At 37.2% G+C, this 14,459-nt stretch overlaps 1 protein-coding gene across 1 annotated transcript in view; it reads right to left on the reverse strand.

Moving 5' to 3' along the window:
- Positions 1-1,227: 1,227 nt before the first annotated feature.
- The window catches only part of LOC135207223 (tectonic-3-like), a 67,032-nt gene continuing 53,800 nt past the window's right edge, over positions 1,228-14,459 (reverse strand). Inside the window, exons 7-8 of the mRNA XM_064238841.1 lie at positions 13,333-13,659; positions 1,228-1,635 (exon numbers count right to left, since the gene is read on the reverse strand). Coding sequence (XP_064094911.1) covers positions 1,232-1,635; positions 13,333-13,659 — 731 coding nt within the window. The 3' untranslated portion in view covers positions 1,228-1,231. The remainder of the gene's footprint in view (positions 1,636-13,332; positions 13,660-14,459) is intronic.

The raw sequence follows: 14,459 nt of genomic DNA on the forward strand, positions 1-14,459 counted from the left end.
CCAGATTTTCTATTCCCACTGTCACCTGAGGGGAGGTGGGTGGGTACTTTGATTACATATATCTGCCAGGTAAGTATGAACAAACTTTATTGTATCTTAACAATATCATATTAATACTCACAAGTAAACAATTTATATTCAGTTATCTTGAAAGGTAAACTTTATATTAAATACTTTATACACTGATGCATTTTGTCGAATATTGTTATTAAACTATATATTGTAAATGAAAAAATAAATTAATACAGTTTAACTTGTAAGACCCAGTAGACCGTTGAATACAAGTATAAACTAGATAATCAGTCAGATCGAAGTACAAGCATTTGTTCAAAAAACGGAAAGTCCGACATATGAAACGTTCAAGAAACGGGTTACCACTGTATTTAACACTGAACTTATTTTTAATTGTAATTTATGTGTATTTGTACTAATATATCCTCCCTTATCACCTTAGAGTAAGGCTTAGAAGGGACCTTGAAAAAGAAATCAAAACAGTTACCATCTTGTGTGTGGAATAAGCCTTTTACAACAGATAGAAGCATAAGTATTGTCACTTCTTCCAAACTGGGTTAGTGCAAGCATGAAAACATTCGCCTGCACCATCAAAAATGGGTTTGAATGTGCAAATCAAAATCTCTATATCCTCGCTAAACTTACGCAGGTGACACAAACTCCTTAAGCTGGTGCCTCAACTTCTCTAAGCTGGCAAAGAGGAGAGGAAATTATGAGCAAAAGTTTAGTACAAGATAAAAATTTCAGCAATCTAAACAGAGACCTGCGCAAAAAACTGTCTGAGCATATCCAAAACACTTGCCAGTCTCGGGTGCATTCGTCAAAGAAAGAAAAAAAAAGTGACCCATGGATGTATGACTACATGAATATCTTTTTGTCAAATTTCATTTAGATCTGATGCGAAAGAATAATAAATAGTTAAGAACGATAATAATTAAATGAGCATAATGGAAATAAACAATAAAGTTTACCAAAGTCAAGAGCTTGCTATAACTTCTAAGAGAGAATAGAGGGTCTGCAAGTGTCCCCACCATTTACCCCTTGGTAATATCCAATAAACCAAAAATACCCATTGCTAGATTCCCAAATGTATTCTACCAGGGTACTTGAATATAACACAATCTTGTAAGAATGTTTTGGTTTTAGTCCCACAATATAACTTGCACATGATTTTGAATTCTGTATCAGATACTTGGCCTAAGTAAGACACACAAGGAAATTAAAAGGCTTTATTCATCACAAGATACAGAACACTGCTCAAAATAAATGCCACATTATTCAAGGATCTTACTGCAGATGCAGAAGGGAGAAAAGGGTAGAAAAAATCATATGGAAGCTTGACATCTAATGCTGGTGGCTGAGAATATGCTGGTAGTGGAGGAAGAGTCACATCTACAAAGGAGACAGAGGCTTTGAGCTCTACATACCCTGTCAAAGACACAGATCTGGAATAGCATGCATTATGCATGCATGGCGGGTAGACCTCCAATGGCTCTCCATATCTAATGTTGACGCCAACTACCTTAGCCTGTGGGTTGGCCAGACTTCCCTGCAGACTAAACGCAATCTCAACATGCAAGGAAGTCACAAGACTGAAGAATTGGCCAGTTCCATACAGCTGGCCTGAAAATGACAATTTATGAGGATTTATTGACCAATATAAAGACGGCCCATTCTTGAGTGATGGGCTCGAATATCTGTAATGGTAACAATGAAATACTAGAGGTTAGATGAAAATGAAATATTCATTCACATTGAAATTTTAAAGTAATTTGGGTTGTTCCTAACATACAAATCCAAGGTTTTTTACATTGAGATAAACTTGCAACTGCAACTTTGAATGGCTGTTAAAAACTTACTGACAAGGTCATTAACAACCAACTGGCATTTTGGTCCAGGTGCAAGATGAACTTCTGGGATACATGCAAATTACTTTATAAATTTATTTTTGTTCCTACACAAATATAAAGCTTCATTCTTTATATTAGGAGACTTACCTCATTGGTGGGGGAAATCTGGGTGCTCTCTTCTCTTAATGGACAGATAGCCTCATATGAGAAGCAATAACAGGTTTTGGGTGGTGGACAGATTAACTCACGGTGAACATCAGTATTACGCCCCATCGATTTGTGGTACTCGGGTGGGAAAGAGGTTCCGTTACTTCTATAGCCCATAATTTCTCTAATGAAAACTTTTAAACTGGCTCAGATCAACGCAGCTCATGAGTTGTGCATCTCTTCCTCCCATGAAGCCTTTATTTATTTGTTTGTAAATATACCAAGGGGTTGCTGTTAGATTTAGTTCTTATCTTTTATGATGATACTTCTTATCTTTTATGATGATACTATGTCAGTTAAAGTTGTAATTTTGCAAAGAAATATTAGAAAAAATGTATAATCCAAAAAAAAATACTGCATCTTAGATCTCAGTAAATTTATGTAAATATTTTATAACATATGCTCAGTTACAGACTTTATTTCTTATGTTTTGATAATGTGTGAGCTATAATTATAATTTTACAAGATAAAATTATTTATTAGAAAAAACATGTACTATAACTTGGTAAAATCTACGATTGTCTTGTAAAGGAGGCTCCACAAGGTGTTATAAATAGTCTTCTTAATCTTCTCATAGAAGGTATGGAGAATTTCTTCGGAATTCTTTTTCTTACACCATGTGCCTATCTTCCTCTTTCCAGTTATGTGTTTTTTTCATTTAAATTGGCCAACCTCACAGTTTTTCCCCAGTCTGGAATGCAGCATATTTTTTTAGCCTGGCTCTTAGGAGTGGTAGGTTTGCCCAACCTGGGATATCCCTCCCTGGTCTAAGAGAGGAGCAGAGAAAAGTGTTTAACATCGAAGGAAAGGCAATGAAGCTTCCTACACACTTCACCAATGCCAGGGCAAGAAGGAAAACAGTCTTTAGGGTCAAATTCCTATCTGACGACTATCTAAAAGGCTCATATGGGTGACAACTAAGACTCTTCAGAACAAGAGTCACGTCCCACTCTGGGGCCTGAGTTCCCTGGGGGACAAGATTGATCAAAGCTCTTCAGGAGCATGGCGATCTCCCATGAGGATAAGAACTTTACCCCTTTAAGTCTCAATATTTGGTCTAAGGCATAGCTGTAGCCTTTAATGACTGGCACTGTGGAAAGGTTCTCTCAGTGAAGGAAGAAAAAGAAGTCTGCTACCTGCTGAAGAGATGTTCTGATAGGAGTGATACCCTGTCTACAACACCAACCACAGAAGATGGCCCATTTCCCCTGGTAGACAGCCACTGAGAATATGCATGGGTATCCAAACATCTCCCTCACAGTCCAGTGAGAAAAACCTGTTGTTCGAAGGAGACCCTGGTTTCTAGGTGTGAAGGGTCAGGGACCTCATGGCTTGGAGATACCTCTCCACGTGCAGCTGGCATAACAGGTTGTGCCGTAGGGCAAGCTCTCTCAGGATCTCGGAAAGTAGAGCTAACGGGTCCAGATACCACGTGTTAGCCTGAGATTCGGGGTCAGCTGTACTCTTTTGATGACTTTCCAAATCATGAAAAATGGCTGTTGATGACTTTCCAAATCATGCAAAATGGTGGAAAAGCATACTCATTGAGGTTGCTGGAATGTGTCTTTCATGACTGCCTATGGGTTGGGAACGATCAAGCAGAATACCAGCAACTTCCTGTTGTGTCTGGAGGCAAACAGGTCTATGCTCGGAGTCACCCCCCAACCCCATATCTCAAGTAGCTTTTCCACTATACAGGTGTAAAGACCCTTCAATCATTCCTATTACCTGTGTCTGGCAGCTGAGCTTTTCTATCACTATCTTCCAAGAACCTGGCTGGCAGCTTCATCAAGTTGCCTGTAGCCCACTTGTGCACTGGTATTGGCAACTGGTGTGGCAGAAGAGAAACTAGCCCTCCCTGCCTATTGACATATGCTACTACCACGGTGTTATCACTCATCAACACCATGGAGTGTCGCATCACGCAGTCCTGGAACTAATCCTGTGATGCAAGGAATGCTACTTTCAATTCCTGAACATTGATGTGAAGGTGATGGTCAGCCAGGTTCCACAAACCTGACACTAACTACTCTAGGTGTGTGCCCTACCCCTCATGAGCTTCTCTTGTTCTATTGAAAGCATAAAGTCACCCCTCTCTGATGGAATCTAATAAGGAGCAATCAGTTTCCATTTTGAACCAGGTCTGATGCATGAACCAGTTCAAATGAAACTGGAAAGCGGTCTATAGCCAGTCTCCAAACCCCTGTTGCCTTCTCCACCAGGAACAGGCGGGTCTTAAAACCCAGACCACGCAAGACTTCTACAGCAACCTTCCTTTGCATCATTTCATCTCCCTGCTGGGTGGCAAGATCCTTCTGCGAACCAGGAACATAAGTATGAAACCAGATCAGATCACAAGTAAGGGATGGATGAGACATGAAAGGGAACAGATATCCTTCCTGCAGGACGTCCACTACCCAGGTTTCTGCTCTGTGTTGTTGCCACGTTGTTCATTGGCTCAACAGGCACCCCACTACTTATGGCATCTGGTGGAGATGAACTCAGCCCTTAGCATCTTCCCCCCTTCTTTTCCTTGCCCCCTTTCCTAGGAAGAGGGGGGGGGGGGGCACTGAAAGGAGCCTGGCTGGGCACCTTCCCTACAAAGGCAGAAGTCTGGGGAACTTGATGTGTAGCAGAGGAAGTCAGGGCCTTCCTCTGCCCTAAAGTTAAAGGACCATTCAAACCAAAAGGTTTGGTCACAGTGCCTCATGATGAAAAAGAGATCCTATGGACCACTAACTGATGGGCAATGGCGTCACTGTTGTCAGTATACATCCTATCCACCATGGTCTCTACCTCACTCTGAGATAAAACAAGGTAAAAAAAAAAACAAGGTAGACTCCCGTCCAAGATTCCTAGAAAGTTGGAATAAAATGCATCACTCCTCTACAGAACCAGGCTGGACCACACATTTACTATCTGGTGGGCTAAGTAGGTAAATGCTCTACCTCCAGACAGCAGCAGTCTCATGATGGAGCCATCCTAGTCATGAGCACAACCCCCTGATGAGAAAATATGTCCAACCAAGTGAGAAAGACTCAGAGTGGAGGCAATCTAGTGAGACGTTGGGCAAAAAGCGTGTCAGGAAGTAGCTTACTGGGCTGGCTAGACTGAAGTGAATAGTCTTGCCCCAAGACAAGAGAAATCACTTGGTCCAGGACCCCACCAGCAAACTTGGACCATAACAAAACCAATCAAGGGCTGAGGGTTTTTTGTGAACTCTATTCAGCCTTGATGATTAAGAAGTTATCTGCAGAAACAACCACAGCCCCTTCCTCTGGGTTATTGTGCAATGACCTGTTGAAACTGCTTCTGTAACTCAGGAGTATCAGAGTCCTGGGGAAGAGGACTCTCAGACTTCCTCTGCAAGCTTGCCGGTTTTCAAAGCAGTGGAGGAACGTAGGAGCAGAAAATAGAAGATACATTATGTGAGGAGTTACAGCATATGCAGGAGAGGTGGAGGACTAGTAGATATGGTGAACATCAAAGTTGTCATAGTCAAGGGAGTCACAAGCAAACAGGTGTCCCAATAAGGACAGAGAGAGAGAGAGAGAGAGAGAGAGAGAGAGATTAGTTTATCTAGACCTCTGAGCCTAATAAAGGCTCTTCTCGGGTTGGTTATCGAATGAAGTGAAGCCTCAAACAAGTTACCAGAGTGAACATCCTCTCATTAACTCCCCACTGAATGATTGGTGTGAGATAATGAAGGAGAGACAGCTTCCTTGGGAGTTGAAACCGTGAGTGGAAGTTTGTTGGGTGGCAGAAAGGTGCCAAAGACCTCCTTCATTGTCACCTGTGAAGTATTCCCCTCTAATGACACAAGAGAGGTCTTCCTAGCCTTATTCTTGGCTGCAGACTTTACCCACTGCTCTGACGGCAACCCCCTGGCATACAGAACATGGATCCTTTTGATTGAAGAAATGTTTTTAGCAATATATACAGTGTATGTGAGTCAACTTTGATACTAGAATAGGAATTGCCTACAGGTCTGTCAATCCCATGACCGTGCCTGATGGCGAGAGGTTTCCTCAATGTAGAGGAAGAGGATGTGTACAGTAATACCTCAAACTTATGCGAGGTTAGGCTCCAGAACCCCTCATGTAAGGCGAGGATTCTCAAAGTTTCATATTTCATGACAGTACTCAGAGGGAGAGAGAGAGAGGAGGTTGTTCTTACATTAATATGAAGAGAATTATATATGAATTAACACACAAATACACACACACACACACAGTTCTTGTCTGATTTGGAATCTGAAATATAGGCAGCAGAAAGTGTAGCCTCCTCCCTCTTGGGAAGGACATTATATCCCGTGGGAGAGGGGGCTATATTAAACATAATCTCATCCTGTGCAACTCCCGATACTTCCAACGACGAATCAATGGAAGAAAGAAAGGAGACTGGTACAACTGACACAGAGGGAAAGCTTCTGGAAGAAGGGGTTGCTGAACCTCCAAATGAGAGGGTGAAAAACCCTCCCAAGAAGGACAAGTAGATACTCTACGATGCTCCCTCTTCTTGTAGAACACCTTCCACTGCGACACAGGCCAGGAACGACATTCCAGGCTAGAGTTAGTAACTGTACAAAAATTAGATCAGCATGTAATGCATGTAGAATGGGGATCTGTAATGGTAGCAGCGAAAAACCTGGAGCACAGAAATCCCTGAATGCCCAGGCACATGCATGCGTTGACAAGGCCTAGAAGAATTGGAGGACAACATGATAATCAAAGGCACAAACACACTGAAACAAAGAAATCAGGGGCAAACAAAGCAACTGGCTTGATGCGTCATGGGGTTCTATGCCTGGTTGGTGACCAGCTTCCACCTCATATACATATGAGTTGCCAGATGGCAGATTCCTTGCTTTACACTCTTTGATTGTTTTTAACCAGTTTTCAGCTGGCACAAGAAGATAAGCCTATTGTTAAGACCACAGGTTTGTTAGCTATGAAAAATACAAATTGATTAAAAAATTTGTAATTTTTCAGTACATATCCTTTGAAAATCTGTAGGCAACACTCCCCTTCACGGTCATATGTCAAGTCAATTGATATGTATTTGTTTAAAATTTTACATAATTTACTATACAAATGCAAAAAGTTGTAACTACATATATCACGGAAAATGTAAAAAAAAAAATTAATACTATCAAAGTAACGTCACATTTATCTATGCACAAAAAATTGCTCTCTTCTCTCGGTGAGAGAGGGAGAAAGAAATTAAACATACCACTTCTGCAGGGTTTCTCAAGGATTCTGCAAATTTCGTGTGTCTGTGATAAAATCTTGTATATGTCTTAGTAGTTAGCTTCCAATGAAAAGTTTGCATGTCTGAGAATTAAAGCAACTCAAATTGCTTAAGATCAAGGTACACGTAGTCCCCGGTTATCGACGGACTTGGCTAATGGCGATCTGATGCCATAACAGGTCAAGTTTTGTTTATCAGAGTCATAAGGTGTCAATAATAGGGTTATGGCACCATAGCATACCCAAATAGAGGCACCATTAATCAAAACTTGGCGCCATAAAACACTTTCGGTTAATGTCGGTTTTTGCTATCAGCACCCGCCGAGAAAGAACCTCCACCAATAACCGGGAACTGCCTGTATTACTGTATTTTATTAAAGGGTTTGATCCATTTTAAATAAAGCACAACAATTCTATCACGGGAAAAAAAAAACTAAAATACCCAAAACCACAGAACATGAAGGAATGACGAAGCCAGGTGCTGAGAGCTGAAGAAAAGATGTCTGCATCTAATGGTGGCCAAAAGCAAAAAAACAGTGTAGACCGACAGGTGGGTGGGGCTTCCCCCTACCTATCAACTGTTAACAACCTTGTCAATAAGTTTATAACAGCTGTTCCAGGTCATGTTCGCAAGTTTATCCTCATGTAGAGAGCTTCAGGTATGTACCTGTGTAGGAACAAACACTTGTACAGTGAACCCCCAGATTCACAAGGGATGTGTACCACATGCCCCCGTGAATAATTAAAATCCATGAATACTTAGAACCCCCTCTAAAAACACTTATAACTGCCTACCTTGAAAGTTCAAAATACCAAATGTTTACCTTAGCCCTTAAACGCCGAAGCGGTAAAAATAAAAACTCCCCCGAATGCCGGAGCCGGTTTGGAGTGAGCGCGGAAGCGGAAAAAATTATTTTTTCAAAAAATCACAGCGAGCTTAGTTTTGAAGATTAAGAGTTCATTTTTGGCTCCTTTTTTTGCCATTGCCTGAAGTTTAGTATGCAATCATCAGAAATGAAAAATAATATTATCATATGTAAATAATGCGATATATGGTAGCGAAAAAAAGAAAATTCATACATAATTGTATTCAAATCACGCTGTGCAAAAAACGGTCAAAGCTAACGAGTTTCTTTTTTTTTCGTTGTATTGTACACTAAATTGCAATCATTTTGATATATAATACATTGTAAAACAATAAAAGCAACACCGGAAAAATATTATCACAAAATGATGTATGAATTCGTAACGAGCGGACGTAAAAAATTTTTTTTTCAAAAATTCATCGTAAATCTAAATATTGTTCTAGAGACTTCCAATTTGTTTAGTTTAAAAATGAATACAAATGATTGAATATTACAATACTGTAAGAGTTTTAGCTTACAATTGCAGTTTTCGACCATTTCCGACGAGTTAAAAATGACCAAATGTCGAAATTTTTTAATAAATTTTTTTTATATGCAATTATTTCGGAAATTAGAAAAGCTACAACCTTCAAATATTTTTTCTTTTATTCTACATGAAATTGCGCACATTTTCATATATAAAACTCTATGAAATGCCTAATATGAAACGGAGCAAATTTTCCGAGAATGCGATGTACGCAATTCGCGATTTATGGCGGAGAATCCGCGCGCAGGGATAAGGAAAGTTTTTCATAAATTCACCATAAATCGAAATATTGTGCTAGAGACTTCCAATTTGTTACAAAATGAAGGTAAATGATTGAATATTACTAAAATATAAGAGTTTTAGACTACAATTGCGTTTTTCGACCATTTCGGTAGAGTCAAATATCATTTTTTATATGAAAATATTTCAAAACTGATAAAAGCTACAACCATGGGTTGTTTTTAGTTGTATTGTGCATGAAATTGCACACATTTCCATATATAAAACTTTATGTAACGGCTAATTTTAAAATGGTACAAACATTACCACAATCGCATGTATGATTTTTTTCGGAAGAGTTACCGCGCGGACGTAAGGAAAAAGTTTTTTCATAAATTCACCATAAATCGAAATATTGTGCTAGAGACTTCCAATTTGTTGCAAAATTAAGGTAAATAGTTGAATATTACTACAATATAAGCGTTTTAGCTTACAATTGCGTTTTTCGACCATTTCGGTAGAGTCAAAGTTTTATTTATATGCAAATATTTCATAACTGATAAAAGTTACAATCATGAGTATTTTTTTGTTGTATTCTAAATGGAATTGCGCACATTTTCATATATAATACTTCATGTAACGGATAATTTAAAACGGTGCAAAAATTATGTCAAAGTGACGAAATAATTTTTGAGATGTGTCACTGATTCTTTTTAGTGCGATAAGAAAGAGATTCGCGCTTGCGCGCCTGCGTAACGATTGTAAACAAAACAACATCTTGGTCCGTGAACTCCCAGCATCCCCCAAGGCTTGTGATTCAAAAGTTTTCGGCTGGTAGGCCTATAAGTATTTTTCCGCGAATTTTTAAAAAAACTTTTTTGAGTCGACGTATGGTACGTCCATTCGGCAATCGGGGGAGATTTTGACTCGACGTTTAATACGTCCATTCGGCGTTTAAGGGTTAAATAGCATCCTGCATTAAATATACCTTCAATTATTATCTTATTACTGTATTAATCTTTGAATTATATTGTTAATATAATTTCAAAGTCATCTTAAACATTAATACTGTTAGAAATATATACATACATGCTTCTAACCCTTCCAGACAAAACAGAAAGAGAGAGAGAGAATGTTACCAATATGACATATCTTGTGCTGGGAGAGAATTTATCTCTTTAATCTCTCTGGAGTGTTAATCTATTTCTCTGCTAGCGAGTGACAAAAAATTTTTTTTTTTTAAACTATGAACACAAATACACACAGTGTGCATATGTGTTAACCCTCTTACGCCGACTGGACGTATTTTACGTCGACATTTTTTGTCTCCCGTGTGCCGACTGGACGTATTTTACGTCGACTTACAAAAGTTTTTTTTTTAAATTCGCGGAAAAATACTTATAGGCCTACCAGCCTAAAACTTTTGAATCACGCGGCCTTGGGGGATGCTGGGAGTTCAACGGATTCAAGGTGTTTGTTTTTTGTTTACAATCGTTACGCAGGCGCGCAAGCACGAATTGCTTTCTTGCCGCACTAAAAAGTATCTGTGACACATCTCGGAAATTATTTCATCACTTTGACATAATTTTTGTACCATTGTAAATTAGCCGTTACATGAAGTATTATATATGAAAATGTGTGCATTTTTATGTAGAATACAACAATAAAATACTCATGATTGTAGCTTTTATCAGTTTTGAGATATTTTCATATAAATAACGATAATTGCCAAAATTTAAACCTTCGGTCAACTTTGACTCTACCGAAATGGTCGAAAAACGCAATTGTAAGCTAAAACTCTTATATTTTAGTAATATTCAATCATTTACCTTAATTTTGCAACTAATTGGAAGTCTCTAGCACAATATTTCGATTTATGGTGAATTTATGAAAAAACTTTTTCCTTACGTCCGCACGGTAACTCTTCCGAAAAAAATCATACATGTGATTGTGGTAATGTTTGCACCATTTTAAAATTAGCCATTATATAAAGTTTTATATATGGAAATGTGCGCAATTTCATGCACAATACAACTAAAAACAACCCTTGGTTGTAGCTTTTATCAGTTTTGAGATATTTTCATATAAATAACGATAATTGCCAAAATTTCAAACTTCGGTCAACTTTGACTCTACCGAAATGGTCGAAAAACGCAATTGTAAGCTAAAACGGTTATATTCTAGTAATATTCAAGCATTTACCTTCATTTTGCAACAAATTGGAAGTCTCTAGCACAATATTTTGATTTATGGTGAATTTATGAAAAAAATAACATTTTCTTTACGTCCGCGCGGTAACTCTTCCGAAAAAATCATACGTGCGATTGTGGTAATGTTTGCACCATTTTAAATTAGCCGTTACATAAAGTTTTATATATGAAAATGTGTGTAATTTCATGTAAAATACAACTAAAAATAATTGAAGGTTGTAGCTTTTCTCATTTTTGAAATATTTGCATATAAATCACTACAAATAGAAAAAAAACCACGTTCGGTCAACTTGGGACGCTCGTACTAGAAATGGTTCGAAAAAAACGCCATTGTAAGACTAAAAACACTCTTTACCAGTCTAGTAATATTCCACAGTCATTTATCTTCATCTTGAAACAAATTCGAAGTCTCTAGCAAAATATTTAGATTTATGGTGAATTTAAAAAAAAATCTTTCCTTCCCTCCGCGCGAGGATTCTCCGCCACAAATCTCCGAAATGCGTACGTACCATTCTCGGAATATTTGCTCAGTTTCATATTAGGCATTTCATAGAGTTTTATATATTAAAATGTGCGCAATTTTATGTAGAATAAAACAAAAAATATTTGAAGGTTGTAGCTTTTCTTATTTCCAAAATAATTGTATATAAAAAATATATATATAAAAAAATTCGACATTTGGTCAACTTTAACTCGTCAGATATGGTCGAAAACTGCAATTGTAAGCTAATACTCTTACAGTATAGTAATATTCAATCATTTGTCTTCCTTTTGAAAGAAATTGGAAGTCTCTAGGACAATATTTAGATTTATGGTGAATTTTTGAAAAAAATATTTGTTTACGTCCGCGCGTTACGAATTCATGCATTATTTTGTGATAATATTTTCTCTGTGTTGCTTTTATCGTTTTACAATGTGTTATATACCAAAATGATCGCAATTTAGTGTACATTACAACGAAAAAAAGTAACTTGTTACCTTTAACCGTTTTGCGCACAGCGCGATTTGAATACAATTATATATGAAATTTCGTTTTTGCGCTATCATATATCGCATTATTTATATATGATAATGATAATTTTTTTCATTTCTGATGGTTGCATACTAAACTTCAGCCAATGACAAAAAAAGGAGCCAAAAATGAACTCTTAATCTTGAAAACTAAGCGCGCTGTGATTTTTTGAAAAAAATATTTTTTCCGCTTCCGCGCTCACTCTGAAACACCTCTGGCACACAGGAGACAATTTTTTTTTTACCGTTTCGGCGTAAGAGGGTTAATTAATACCAGTTTGGTTAGAGACTCAAATTAGCAATGCATATTTTTTCCTGAGACCCTCTCCAAGTCTCTCGGCAAAAGGTGAGGGCTATGTATTCCCTTAAAATTTTACATATTTATTAATTTGTAAATTAAAAATCTTACTAATTCACTAAAGTATTTTCTTTAATGAATTGATATATTAATGTTTACATTATTATTATAATGAAAATTAAATAATTATTTATACAAAACGCATACATCTCAGTACATGAGAGATAGAGAGAGAGAAGAGAGAGAGAGAGAGAGAGAGAGAGAGAGAGAGAGAGAGAGAGAGAGAGAGAGAGAGAAATTATTGTTTTTATCTAATATTTAGTATTATAAAAGTTAATACGTACATTATTAATCAATATAAATATTTTTAAATTGGTAAATAAATTTTGTAATACAAAAATGTATTGTGTCATGAAAATCACATCAAAATATACTAATTAATGACAGAAAAGTCTGCTATTTGCAAAATTTTTTACAAGTAATTTATAGAAAGGCTCAACAGAAAAATCTGCTAATAGGTGTCTGCGAATAGTGAGACCCCGAATACAGGGGTTAACTGTACATACATACAATACTATGGTACACAAAATATAGTCATCCAACTTTTGCGCATTTTGAATTCAAGACCCCTCCAGGGCAATGTAAGTCATTAATTAGGTATGTAGTATGTCAGTGATAGCCTGAACTGTTTTGTAATAAAAACATCTTGAATTTTGGATAAATTACTAATTAATATCTGAATGAGTAATGTACTCATTAGTTAATGATGAACACATAAGTATGATATACGTATTTCCTAGACCTCAGCATCATGAATAAAATAAGAAAGTGATCCACAACCTATAAATAATCTGGATTATAAAACTGAAAACACAAAAACTCACTCAAAGTTCCACACTGAACTTCCTCAGTCATCAAAATAGGAACCCAGTCTGCTGGGTTGTTGATGCTGGAGTCGCCAAAAGAGGCAATCCTCAACAATGCATCATTTAGAGGAATAGGTCCCAAAAGCTTTGAAAGAATTTTCTCCTGCAGAACACTGCAGTCTCGATCAAAGTCCCGTTGTGAAACTTCAAGTAAACAGCCACCTCCTACGTCAATACCAAACGTCACTTGAGAAGACGAATCGCATCTTCCCTCTTTTCCTGGTGCCAGTATCTTAAGCCAGTGATTAGGATCTGTGCTAAGCTGGATCGCTTCCTTCAACACATCTGTAAGTGGAGATAACAATTTACTACAAAGGACCAGACTTGTAAAAATTGCACACATACGTACAGAACTACAATACAACTTTTCAGACCTTCATACTTATCCAATACATTATCAAGTTCACTTTTGCCAGGCTACCTTTTCCAGTGTGATACACTTGTAGATAAATCTCTAAAATTAAATTTTAACAGCACAGTTTATGTGGTATGACTGCTAGCTGTGGTATATCTTGAAAATGTTCAAGCATAGGTATTATCATTTCTAAATTCTTACAGGCTAAAAGACAGTCTACTGCAACATATATTGAACTACTATACATTTACAAAACAGTGACACTAATATTTCAATCTCACTGTCATCTAGCCTAATAAAAGTTTTTGAGGGATAAGTTCTTTAAGTAACTCTTGAATATAGTATCAGATGAGGAAGATTTCACCTATCAGTAACTTGCTCAAAACAAATAAAATGTCAAATCAATATAAATTGGGATTCTTAGCAATTACAGTTTTAGCAGTAACTTCTATAATTATTTTCTAGTGATTACAGCTTTACCAGCAACTTCTGTCATTATTTTCAAGTTCTTTGGAAGAACACCAGGTGACTCTACTGCACCACATTATTAACAACACCAAAAGTATTTCAGAACATCCTTTGTCCCCAGAATACCTTATATCTGTTCCATCTCATCTCTTTTTGTTGGGTTGTCCAGCTAATTTAACTCAATGGTTAAATTTTCATTTACAAGTGAAATCTTTTGGGTCAGTTTCAATGGAAACTGTGACCAAGACTGAATTATTTCCTA

This window comes from Macrobrachium nipponense, chromosome 32 (assembly GCF_015104395.2).
Source record: "Macrobrachium nipponense isolate FS-2020 chromosome 32, ASM1510439v2, whole genome shotgun sequence".
NCBI lineage: Eukaryota > Metazoa > Arthropoda > Malacostraca > Decapoda > Palaemonidae > Macrobrachium > Macrobrachium nipponense.